The 13,051-nt window shown below is 52.0% G+C and overlaps 2 protein-coding genes and 1 long non-coding RNA gene across 22 annotated transcripts in view; 2 read left to right on the forward strand and 1 right to left on the reverse strand.

Annotated features, from left to right (window-relative positions):
- RALGPS1 (Ral GEF with PH domain and SH3 binding motif 1) overlaps positions 1 to 13,051 on the forward strand; it is a 275,161-nt gene that overhangs the window by 128,983 nt on the left and 133,127 nt on the right. The gene's annotated exons all lie outside the window — the stretch shown is intronic.
- LOC121035014 (uncharacterized) lies at positions 10,512 to 11,622 on the forward strand. Its single transcript, XR_005792724.1, has 2 exons — positions 10,512 to 10,697; positions 10,735 to 11,622. It is a non-coding gene; the product is annotated as an uncharacterized LOC121035014 (long non-coding RNA).
- Positions 11,020 to 13,051, reverse strand: part of ANGPTL2 (angiopoietin like 2) — a 34,009-nt gene continuing 31,977 nt past the window's right edge. For all 9 annotated transcript variants that reach the window (XM_040482359.1, XM_040482357.1, XM_040482365.1 and 6 more), the window contains one exon: positions 11,020 to 12,839. In XM_040482359.1, coding sequence (XP_040338293.1) covers positions 12,640 to 12,839 — 200 coding nt within the window. In that variant the 3' untranslated portion in view covers positions 11,020 to 12,639. The remainder of the gene's footprint in view (positions 12,840 to 13,051) is intronic.

The raw sequence follows: 13,051 nt of genomic DNA on the forward strand, positions 1-13,051 counted from the left end.
TCTGACAGTTCTGAATTGTGAGAGAACATTTAGACATTCTTGGTAAATTTACCCAGTTTTTATCTGAAAATAGGAGATGGATTTTGGCCTCTGATATGTGAAGGGAATTTCTAGAACCTAAGGAATTCCTTCAGACAAGCAAACCCTTCCATAAATAAAGCAAGGCTTTGTTTTCAAATATGGACTCTGACGTTTAAAATAAAGGCAAGTTGTTTCCAAGCGTAAAAGAGACCTAACCTGTGGGGTATCTAAAAGGACTCTCAGAAAGAAGCACTTACACTGTGTCCCAAAGCCCCCAGAACAGCACAGGGAGTGGGGGGCTTGCACTTGGAGCCTGAGGGCAGCATGTGCCAGCCCTCCGCTAGATGGTGTGTTCTCGGCGCCCACCAGCGAATGATGGGTGGTGGTGGACGAGACAGATACCCTTTCTGCTCTGGTGGCACCCACAGCCCAGACCTGACCGGCAGGAGTGAACCGGAAACTGAAAGTGAGCTGAGCACCATGAAGGGAAAGGCAAAGGAGCATCTATAGAGGGGGCCCCACTCCAGTGTGGGGGGCCAGGGAGGGCTTTCTGGAGGGAAGCCCTAAAGAATGAATAAGCTAAGTGAAGAGGTGGGAGGTGGGCATGCCAGACAAAGACAACAGTTTGTGCAAGAGCCCTGGAGTGGGGAGAAACATGTTTGTTGGAAAAACTGGCTGGAGAGTAGAGAATGAGGTGGAGGGTGTTGTGAGAAGCAGCTGGAGTGGAAGGGAGGGGTGAGATGGCCTGGGGCCCGGACACCGTGAGTGGGGAGCTCAGGCCCCGATCCCCCTAAGAGCAGTAGGGAGCCACGGAGGGCTTGAGGCAAGGGCCTGGCCAGATTGGATTGGCACTGGACACACTCCGCCTTGCCTACAGCGTGTGAGTAGCTTCGAGGAGGCCAGGCTAGAGGAAGGAAGACCAGAGAAGGGAGCATGAAGAAGCCCATGGTGCATCACTGTATGTGAGAAATTGCTAGAGGGGGAGGGAAGGCCTTTTAAAAACAGTTCCTTTTAGAGCAGAGCCTTGGAAAGACATGAGACAGTTGTCAGTGGGCCTGTCCCTTACACCCGATGGAGACACATGGCATTTCCCTGTGCTTTGACGTTGCGAATCAGCGTGAACATTTGAGTTGTGGCCCCCTTACAGCAGAGACGGAAGGGCCAGCACCATGCTTCTCTCAGTCTACCCACACAGGGCACGTGGATTTGGGCCGACTGATGCCACTAGCACTTCTGCTTCCTCGAACGTGGGTCAGAGTGGCCACCGCCACCCCAGGACCAAGTCTGCCAGCTCCCAGTTCAGGGTGACCACATTTTTATCCGGCTGTCCCCAGGTTTGCCAGCACTAAGGGTAGTCCTTTCCTTTAATGCCCGACTGAAAAATTTCCATTCCGCAGGCAGGAAATCCAGACATTTTTGTTTTCAGTTCCCCACCCCACGTGTTTCCAAGGATCCCCAAGGAATACTCACTTGTTCCACAGATCCATCCTGGTTGTTGCATGGTGCCTCAGCTGGCTGCTTGGCTCCAAACCCCTGATCCCTCCCTCCGGCATCTCTGCCTTTCCTACCCAGTCCCTGCAGCTGGACCTGTGTGGAGCCAGGCTCCTCCTTCCTCCCCCAGGGAGCATAGTTCGGGACGGATCCGGGGATGCCAGTGCCACAGAGAAAAGCTTGAGCCTGCATTCTGAAATGCCTGCTCCCGGAGCCCCTGGACCATGCCCTTTCTCCTCTTAGACAGCCACACGCGGCAGGGCCGACCCGTTGCCCTCCCATTCCTAGCCGAGGAGAGCCTTTGATCAAGTTTCCCCTTCCTCAGATGGAGGCATCCACCCCCTGGGGGGCCCAGCGAGTGGGGATAAGCTGCTGCCCTCTGACCCGTCTCCAACAGGCTTCTCAGTCAACAGAATAATCACAAAGGTAACTCCATCCCAAACGAAGGAAACCTTTTCCGTTATTTTGTAGAGTGGTGAGCTGCACATTGTCTTAAATCTCTCCCTTCCAGAAGAGAAATTTGCCTTTACTTTTGCAGTCTATGAATTTGTTACCTTAAAATTCACATTTCTCTGGGACTTCACAGTCGGGTTCCATTTTTACAAAAAGCCAGTGGATGTTATTAAAACCCCCATTTTGTGAGTGAGGAAAGCCACAGTTTGACCTATGACTTAGCCAATGTCATATGCCAGGCGGAGACCAAGTGCGACTCAACATCGCACGCTCTGGCTGGGGTTCCACTCAGCCCGAACTCGCGCACCCTCTGTCTAACACCTCTGTCTCCCTGGAGAGAAGCGGTGCGGGAGGAAAACACGTGGGGGGGGGGGCGTGGCGTTTGCTCTGCTGCCCACAGCTAAGCACCTTGTCACCTTTGTCCCTTCTGGGGCACAGGGAAGACTTGGAGTCAGCATTTCTCTGCATCAGGAAGTTTTGTCTGATCCCCAAAAGGAGGAGGTAAGGGCGGAGCCCATTTTGTGTCCGAGAAAGTGTGTTTTCATAGCAGGAATCCGCGTACTCCTCAGGATGGCTGTTCTGCTTTGCCTTTTGGTCTCTGGGTTTCTAATTTGAAGCTCATGGTTGTGATCATGACAACTCTTGGTTATTCTCTCACATGTGACTGGCACTGCACTGAGCACTTTATGAGCATGATCTCACTTCATCCTCCTGACGTGATGCTCTTTCCTCTGAGAGAGGCACTATTTTTAACTTATTTCACAGCTGCAGAAGCCGAACAGGACTCATGTGAAAGGTCTCACCACTTAGGGGTGCCACCTCGGACTGGTGATAGCAGTGCCCAAGCCACGTCTGACCCAGTGCCCAACCACGAACCTCAGAATATGCCGTATTTCCCTGTAAAAGGTCTTTACCTTCTGGGGAAACCTGGACAGTGGACTGAGAAAGAATGTCTCTGGGGACTCTCCTTTGTGTAGCGAGGGCTTGAGATGGGGGACTGAGGGCCCCCCCCCCCGGACCAGCTAACCCCGAGGAGGACAAAGGTTGGGGGCTTGGGTTGGAGGAAGGGCTAGTGAGTTTCCCCATCCTCAGGACTAACCTGGCACCGTGGATGTCCTCCTTGCACTGGTTTGGAAAGGGAGAGTTAAGATATTTGGAATGGAGAATCTGAAGGATTCCAAGTGGTTGGTGGCTTGTAAGATGGCCCCAGTGCTCCCTGCTCCCCAGTATCCCTGTTCTTGTGCCATCCCTTCCCCTTGAGCACGGGCAGAACGCACTGACTTGTTCCTGACAAACAGAATATGACAGAACTAATGGGACATCCATTCTGAGATCAGATTATTCAAGGACTAAGCCTTCTTTGTGGGAGGCTTGTTCTCTCTTCCTGGCTCTTGGATTCTGAGGGAATCCAGCTGCATTCGGCAGTCCTGTGGAGAGTCCCCTGAGCCAAGGGATTGAGGCCTGCTGGCCACCGCATGAATGAGTTTGGAAACAGAGGCTACCTCAGTGGAGCCTTCAGATGAGACCACCGCCTCCGCCCGTGGCTTGACTGCATCACTTGAGACTGCTTGAGCCAGAGGCACCCAGCTGAGATACACTCAAATTCCTGACCCACAGAAACTGCAAAGTAATAAGTAAGTAAGCTGCTGTGTTTTGGGGCCAAATCTATCACACAGCAGTGGATAGCTAGCACATCACACAAACTTGATCACTACCCCACGTTCATTACTTTCTTGCCTCAGCTGTAAAGCTGAGCACACAATAGACAGTAAGATCGATCTCCAGGGCAGCAGGAAGTGCTGGGTCCCTCTCAGAAGCTAATATTCACAGGAGGAAATCCTATAGGACAAGGGGGGGGGGCGGGGGTTGCCACTTTAAGAGGTAATGAATTCTTACAGCCCTGTAAGGAAGAGGGTGCCTGAGAAGGGCCTCAGAAGTTACCCTCAGAAAGGCTGTGGTTCCCTAATCAAGTGTATGTTGGGCGTTAGAAGGTAACATGTCCTGGCCTTTGGAGGTCCACGAATGCCTGCTTAGGAAACTGGAAGATTTCCATTCTGTGTGCCCCCCAGAAAGCTGTGCTCCAGGGTGAATTCAGTGTCCACCCATTCTCTTAAAAACTGTTTTGATTACAAAAGCAACACCCTGTTTGTTGTAAAACTCATGAAATGAACACTAAAAAGAAGTCTGTGAAGTAAGAAGCGAAAATCCCCTTCTTCCTCGCCTACTTTCCAGAAGCAGCCACAATTAACAGTCGGTGCGTATCCTTCCGGATGTTTTGTTCTCCACACACTGATGTATGTGCATGTGTGTGGGGCGCAGGGGATGCAAGTAATAGTATGCCTTTTAACCAAAATGGGGACATTTTAGACATTTTGTTTGGCGCCCGTGGTGGGCACTTGGGTGGTTTGCTGAGTAGTGCCTGGCCGCCTGCTGGTTTGTGCAGCCGTGTGCCTGCTGAGGAGCAGGTGGATGGCTTCTGTTCCCTCCCTTCGATGGAAAGTGCGTTGTGGCTTTCCTCACTTGTGGGGGATTTCTGGAACAGTGAGTGCCAGGAGAGGGATTGCTGGACAAACTATTTGTGACTTTATCTCCAGTAGCTACTTTGGGAATGCCGTTGAAAGGTGGCGGTTACAGTCAACCCCACGCTCACCACCAACCACTAGGGCCCACCGACCCCTTTTTATTTATGAGAGGCTGTTGGGTAAGAGATGGCATTTTGGTTTTTGTTGTTTTAATTAAATTAATTAATTAATTAATTAATTAATTAATTTTTGAGAGAGACAGAGTGTGAGCCGGAGAGGGACAGAGAGAAAGGGAGACACAGAATCCGAAGCGGGCGCCAGGCTCTGAGCCATCAGCACAGAGCCCAATGCGGGGCTCAAATTCACGGACCATGAGATCATGACCTGAGCTGAAGTTGGACACTCAACCAACTGAGCCACCCACGCGCCCCTGGCATCTTGGTTTAATACACGTTTCTCTACCTGCCAATCCTTTGTGCTCTTGGCAGAGAAGCTGCCTTCCTGCTTCAAACACATGCTCCTTGGGCTCTCCTGAGCCCGCAGTTAGGCAGCCAGGCCTTGCCTCCCACCCAGCAGCTCAGCTGCCCTCCGCTCCTGCCTCTGCATCCTCAACATCTATGTCTGTCCTTAATCCTTCTCCTGTGTCCCCAGCATGGCCCTGCATTGCCCTGATCAGTGAAGAAAGACTGCCTGGCTGTTGGGTCCCCACGGAGAGGAGGCTGACAGAAATCCTTGCCCATACACTTGCTTGGGGCTTGGTCGGCATTCTGGGCTCCAAGGCTTTGCGCTGCTCCTTATTCTTTTCCCTTTCTGAGATGACCAGGGTGTTGGCCTCTGTCAACACATGGCTCCAGAGAGACCTGATTCCGTGCCTTTTACATTAGCTACCCTTCCAGGCTCTGGACCACTGCTCGCTCTCTTAACGGTCAGGGCAAACGTGACCTGTCCACCCTGCCCCAGGACCTCTCTCTTTCTCTTAGGAGATGTCCCTCAGCTTGAGGAGGGTGCACATGCTGAAACAGGGGAAGGGAGTGTCCCTTGGCCAGCCCATAGAGCCAGGTTTATCATGACCAGGGGTGAGCAGGGGATGGGACAGCCGGATGGCCCGCCCACCTGGGAGCTACCACATGTGGAAGTGCTTTGGGAAAGCTGCACAGATGGGAGTGATTATCTGTGTCTGTGTTCTCATGTGTGGGCTGAGCTGACCCAGGCTGCCCTACGTCAGGAGAGATGGGGGTACTTGAATGTCTGGGTGATGGTTGGTACCAAGGCCTTGTGTCCACAATGGCAGAATCTCAGATAGGCCTGGGTCGAGCTTGACTCTGGATCTGAGAGAGATTAGGTAAGGAAGCCCCAGGCCTGAAGGCATGGACATGGGAGATGAGCCACCATAACGGGGACCCAGCTACCAGATGGTGTGGCCCAGGGCTCGGACCAGGTAGGATTTGTGCACAAGTGACAGCCAGAGCAGCCACAGGTTAACACCGTGACTGCCAGAGGTTGGGGCTGAGTCTGTCAGTTGGAGGACAAGCGGAAGCAAGAAGGGCGGGCACAGCTTTCAGCCCTGGCACAGGGTTGGAAGCCCCAAGACGCTGGGCCCACTGCTCTGAGATAAGTCAGGCAAAGAGCCCTGGACTGGCTTCCTGACATCGGGGGACCTGTTGTCCGTCCAGTTACTTCTGCACAGACAGGCTGGCTGGCTAGCTCACATAACTGCTGCTGTGGGTGGGAGGCCGCCAGGATTCTCAGGTGTTTGGGGGGCGATGACGGGATGAGACAAGGGCATTGGTTGTTTCATTTTGCCCTTGTGGGTTGTGATGTAATGCTGCAGAAGCAGGAGTGCAAATCCTGAGAGGCTCAGGCTGCATGTTGTTGGGTGGGTCACTCGCATCTCTGAGCCTTGATGTCTGTTAGATAAAGGGAGTGCAATTAGAGGAGCCACCTCGTAGGTGTGTTATGAGATTTATTTATTTATTTTTTAAAGTTCATGTATTTATTTTGAGAGAGAGAGAGAGAGAGAGAGAGAGAGAGAGAGAGAGAGAACCCCAAGCAGGCTCAGCACAGAGCCCAACGCAGGGCTTGAACCCACGAAAACGTGAGATCGTGCCCTGAACCAAGGTCAAGAGTTGGATGCTTAACCGACTGAGCCACCCAGGTGCCCCCTGTTATGAGATTTAAAGAGACATACATGGTGCCTGGTACACAGAAAGCACCCCGTAGATGGCAGATGGCATGAGTGTAATCCAGAGCAAAACCCTGCAGGAGGACTCCAGCAGTGGGGACCTCCTTGCCTCCTGTATCCACAGAGACTGTTGAGAAGGTCAGCAAACCCAGGAAGGGCAGGAAGAGCCGCATCTGGGCACAGCCAGGTGTCACGTTTAGTGACCCAGCAGGGCCTGGAAGGTTTGCATATGCTTTGTGGGGTAGAGCAGGAGTGGGCAGGGGGAGGGACTGAGGAGCAGACACCATCTAATGGCTAGTGGGACAGAATCCACCCAGCTGGCAAAATACAGTCTCTGGAGGGGAGGGGAATTAACAGCAGCTGAAGTACAGTGTAGACACCTTTTTGGATATAGATCCAGGCTGAGACCCCTCCTTCTCTGGGAACCTGAGAACCGCCCCCCCCCAACTGCCCCCACAGCATTGAACTCCGGCAGCAGTGTTCGTTCCAGCCAGAGCTGATCGATTTGAGGTGGACACCCGGCCCCAGCGGGCTGGGAGTCTGCACTGGAAGGGAGGGTGCTCGTCAGTCTCTGCTGGCACCGAGACCAGCAGAACATGTGAGCTCAGGAATTCCGTGCTGGGAAAAGCAGATGGACGCACAATGAGAAACAGAGAGACCTGCGCGCAAGGGAAAGGGAAAAGGAGGGGGGGTGGGGGAGGCTGGGAGAGCTGCTGCCTTGCCTCTTGAAGGCTTTCCAGGCCATTTCTGGTTCCTGGCCCTCGTGAGGCCCAGCTGCGTCCCTGCTCATGGACTCTGGGAGATACCTCGTGTCCTTATGTAACCAGCTTATTAAATGAGCTGGACTCAGTCAGGTGTAAGAAGAAACCAACTTAATTTTTTCCCCCGTGTCCTTTCCAACTTACCCTGTGGACTAGCTCTTTTCCCGGTCGACGCTGGAGACTTAGCAAGCCCCTTCGTCCCCTTCGTCTTTCTGGCGTTCGGCATGAAGAAGCCGAGTCTGCTTTAACCATCCGGTCACTGCACACAGTGCGGTGCAGTAACCAGAGGTCTGGACTCCCTAACGCCTGGACCAGAGGCCTGGAGGCCTGGGGTGGGGGAGGGCCCACGGTCAGCACTGTCACTGGCCCCCACAACCCTCCTGCCTCCCGCTTGCCCACTGAGATTTGTGAGCCTCGGGGTTGGAACAGGGGAGAGGGGAAAAGTGAGGGGTCAGGGCCCATCTTACGTGGCCAGTTCAGTCGTGATTCAGAGCTTGCACCAGAAGCCCAAGCACCCACACTCTTTACCCCCCGCTGCTGCTGCTGCTGCTGCTGCTGCTGCTGCTGCTGCAGAATTTCCCTTCTGGGCACTTCTGACTCAGTTGCCGTGACCTGTGATACATCTTTTCCACCTCAACACTTATGGCTCCTTCCTTGGCTCCTGGGCCTCCTGCACTGTCTCCCCCCACCCCACCCCCCCAGCTGCCCTCTGGTTCCTAGGAAACCATATCCTTGCCTCCCCCGCAGCCCCTGATGGGCTTGCCATTTGCTCCAGCGTGGTCTCATTTCTCTCTGCCGCAGGTCTGGAGACTTGAGGCCCGAGTCTGGTACTAGTGCTTATGCCAAACCTCTGGAATGGTCCCTCGAAGGCCCTCTCACTTGATTTAGGGTCGGGGGAACACCCACCCTCCGTGTGGTGGTGGTGGCCAGGGAGCATATCACAAGGACAGCTCATTCCCCCCACCCCAGGGTATTTTTCCTGCACCTCTCACACAGGCTGCAGAAGGGCAATCTGCTAATGTTGTAGAATCCTTTTGGAGTCACCCCCTATAGTGATGGTCCTGCACCTTGCTCTAGGATGTGGGACACTTGGAAGCTATTATTTTGCCCTTAGCCTCTGGAGTCTCAGATAAAACTAAGGCCGAAAGAGTGCCTTTTTAACATTTTGTTACCTTGAAACGTGCCCTTTCTGTTTAATCCAGTTGCCTGGCTTTGTCATACTATAGCCTAGAGTCTTTGCAAGCCTGCATATAACAGATGAGGTGGTCTCAGATCAGAGAGGACCCCGTTGAGCTCCCAAGGACCATCTGTAAATTGTGAGCATCCTAGACTCCCAATACTGTTGTTTTCGGTAGTCCAAAGGCTTCTCTTTCAGTCTTGCTCAAATTGGCAAGATTTTGCAAGATTTGGGGGAGGGGATCCTGCTCAGTGTCACTTGCTTGAAGAACATCACTGTCTTCCTGCCGTGTTCCCACATAAGCCCAGCAGGTCGGTGCCCCCCAGCGACCAAGGTATTGGTGCAAACTGGAGTGTGGGGGCTTGGCTGGGATCAGAGAAAGTCTGGGTCTGCAGGTACCCTCACCATGGAGACCTCAGTGACAGTAGGGCTCCTACGCCTGCAGGCCTTAAAAGGCCACTGGCTGCGATGGGAGAGGAAGGACAGGTGCTGGTCTGAGTTGGGCAGACCTCAGGGACCTGGCTGTGTTTGCTGGCCGGTGGAGCCACACACCAGGCGCTACGGCACCATGCACTTGAGCACAGCTCTTCAGCATCCCCCCCTCCACCCCCGACCCCCATTCTCTTCTTCAATGCTGTCGGCCAAACCCCCATTTTACACCAAGGAGAGCCAGTTCCACATGTCTGATGGGTTTATTCCTACCTCTCCTTCCATATAGCCAGGGTGTGGTTTGACTCAGGTTTGGGTTTGGGGTGGGGGTTGGGAGAAATAGCTGGTGTCTCGGCCTGCTTTTGTCTGGGTCACAGCTAGTCTAGAAAAAGGGTTATTCCACGTTGTCCAGCATGGCTTTCCAGAACTCTTCGCTTTGGGGTTTGGACCCACGACCAGTGACCAGTAAGGCTGGATGGACCCTGTTTTCCTTAACCATCAATCCTTCCATCCTGGACACACCAGTCCAGGTGTGTGGGGAGGCCTGGGCCAAGGTTGAGGTATTCTCCCCAAACACACCAAATCGGGTACAACAACTGATGACCTCGGCAGCCTACTAGAGGTTTGGGAGAAGGGAGCTGAGAACTCTTAGTTAGTGCCTGACATCCAGCACCTTCCAGATTAACTGCTGCTAGGGCATTTTTACCAGCTGTCTGACTGTGAGCCTCATTTCCTCCTCTCCTGTGAGGTGAGAACAATCCCTTCTTCACCTGGGTGCTGTGAGCATTACATAAGAAAACAGAAGTCCAATTCCAAGCACGTAGTAGGGTGTAGTAAATATCTGTCTCTACCCAACTACATCTTTGCTAGAAGCAGCTCTCATGTGGCACTATTGCTAAGTCATTGGGAAGAGGGATTGCTGGGTCCGAAGGTATAAGCATTTTAAAAGTTTTGATGCATACGTATATCCATGTTTGATATACACGTTGCTAAGTTGCCCTTGAAACAGGTTGAATCAATTTATACTTCCACCCATAGTACAGAAAGTACGTATTTCTCCATTCCCTTGTCAACATGGAGATTTTTTTCATCTTTACAAATCTGATAGGCACCTTGTGATGGTTTGTGCTTGACTTAGTATCCCTCCCTCTCTGGTTATTACTGAGGTTGGCACCTTTTCTTCCTTATTGGCCATTTGTGTTCTAATGTGTTCGTGTGCCTAACGAAGTTTTCTGTCATGGTGTCTGTATTTTTCTTCTTGATTTAAGAGAGTTCTTGAGATAGCATGAATATTGATCCTTTATTTTTCTTATTTGATATTTGCCTTCAGCCTTGGTCATCTGTTATTTTTCAGAGGGCAGAAAATTTGGGGTTTTCTTTAGTCATATCCCTTAATCTTTTCCTTTTTGGCTTTGGGGTTTCCTGCCATGCCTAGAGATGACTTCCCAGCCCACAGTTGTGTTTTTCTGGCAGCTGATGTGAAAGTCAGATTGGAATGAGGGAGGGAGGCAGAGGGCTCCCGGTCTGGTGGGAAGCCTGTTGTAGTAGTTGAGGGGAGAGGAGACACGAAGGCAGAGAAAAGGGCTTTCGTGGATGGATGGATTGGCGTTGGTGTGGTAAGGGGAGAAATTCTTGTTTTTGACCTGAGTAATTGATAAATGGTGCCTTTTGGTGACATGGGCCCAGACCTGGGGGAAGGTGTTTCAGGGGTTGGTTGCACTGTCTAGGAGGTGCTTCTGGGACGTTCAGTGAAGATATCCAGGACATGGCTGTAAGAAAGTGAAGCCCCAGAGAGCCTTCATGGCCTGGGGTGCTGTCTTGGGCCTCCTGATGGTGTACGTGGAAACCAAAGATAGGGAGAGTGTGATGTAAAAGATTTTGGTGTATGTCCTTGGTGCTGAATCTGTATCTAGTCTTACTCAAAGAGACTCTGATAGAAGAGGCCCCAGGAAGGCATTCCAAAACAGTAACACACAGTGTAGATACGTCCAAATAGCACTGATGGCTTTTATTGCAGGTTTGTGTCATTACAAGGATAATCTGGGAATATATTAAAAAAAACCCTCCCTTTTATATACACAAAACATGCTACATGGTACACTTTGTGGGAATGCTGAGGTAATAGGCACACACCCGGACATGGACAGTACCAAACGTTCCAACATCTCACACACCCCCATTCACACGCCCACCGGGGACGGTCTCACCTTCCTGACTCCTCTCTTGCTCCCTGCTTGGCAAGAAGAGTCCCGGTAGTACTGAGTCTGACACTTCGCGGCCAACAGGACTCAGAAAGCCACCACGCTGCAATGCACCAGCCAAGGGGTCCGGTGGCTCCTGGTTATTCAGGAGCTCACGAGAAGCGGCCAGTTGTCATTTTTGTGGCACCTGTACTCCAGAGAAGTGTAGTTTGGGGACGAGATGCGGACTCTAGTCAGCCTGAGAGCACGGGACCTTTGGTCTGTAGCCATTCGGGGGCCCCAATGATCGGGGGATGACTTCTCTTCACTTGAGTATCTCCTGGGCAAGGTAGGTTATTATTTCTGTGACGGTTAAAATGACATGTAGGCTAAAGTGTGAACGGAACATACAAAACTGCGAGTACATCATCTACGTGGCCGGGAGTTAGCTTTGGGGCCTGGCCTTCCCTTTCCTGACCAGAAACCTGGAGCCCAAACTGTCTCCTACTCAGAGGCTTGCCTGGAAAGAAAGGGTGATATGACAGAAAAGGTAAGGAGTGGGTATGAAGGGTAGAGAAGAGCAGAGAAGGTGCCTGGAACCTCAGTGAGTGGCCAACGACTGGTACAGAAGGTACTTCCTGAATGGTGTTGGATGAACAAGTGGATGGATAGATGGTTGGATGGATGGATGGATGGAGAAAAAATCCTGAGAATGGGGGAAAGTATAGAAATGGAGAGGGAAGGGGATGTTGAAATTTGATCAGGTGCCCAAAGGGTTCTTTAGCGAGGAAGCAGGGAACCCCTATGTGAGTGAATAGCATGTAGACACTCCTGGAAAAATTCAGGCACGTGGACACCAAGGGTTATTCTTTGAATTAGAGCTACATAGCCTGTGATCTGCTCTCAGATTCGAGCAACACCATGTGAATGCAGTGCTTTTCGCCGAAGAGGAAAGCTGTTGGTAACAACTTCAACATCTGAGAATTGAATGTCTGTGCATTTAGGTATATAACCAAACCTATATACGTGTCTAGATATAGTACACGTGGTATATATCTAAATGCATATATATGTGGTACACACACATGTGCATAAGCTCAGCTCATGCGTATGTATATTACGAAGGTATTTTGCAGTTGGGTTTTCATTGTAGGGATTTAATGTATTTAAAGAAGGACTTGTCTGTAGTTCTGTCCTGTGTGGAAACATGAGGGTCTGTCTGATGTGAAGAAAAGCAGTAGGGACAGAGGATACTGTATTGATTCCATTCCATCAAATGCCGCAGCGATCGGGTAAACAGAATCCGGCGGCCCCATCCTCCCGGCCCCAAGGTGAACTGGCGGGGAGTTGTTCCTGGTGCCGGGGCCAGCATGGCCGGGTCAGGCTCCTGGCAATGGCCGTGAGAGGTCAGGAGGGAGCTGGCTTAGTGGAAGGTGTTGGGGTTGGGCCGGATCATCATCACCACTTTCTTGAGTGAGTAGGACCCTCCTCGGAACTCAGCCCAGTAGACTCCATCCTGGTAGCGGCTCCGGTAATGGCCCCCACGGTACCAGACCCCGTTGAGGTTGGAGTGGGCACAGGCATTATACCACCAGCCTCCCTTCTGGTAGTGGGCACAGTTTCCTGCGGGAGACAAGGGAGGAGGTCACAGGGAGGAGGCAGTTGTATCCAAGGCTGCCATTTGTTTAGGGCCTTTAGCAGGGCCCTCTGGGAAGGTGGGGGAGAGGGCATTTGGAGCAGGAATGCTTGAGGGGTGGGCCAGGTCTCACATTTGCTCCAACCTTTGAGGCTCGGCCTTGTGACCAGCGAACTCATCGGGCCACCGAATTGTCCTT

Source organism: Herpailurus yagouaroundi, unplaced genomic scaffold (assembly GCF_014898765.1).
Source record: "Herpailurus yagouaroundi ecotype Mexico unplaced genomic scaffold, PumYag 160, whole genome shotgun sequence".
Lineage (NCBI taxonomy): Eukaryota > Metazoa > Chordata > Mammalia > Carnivora > Felidae > Herpailurus > Herpailurus yagouaroundi.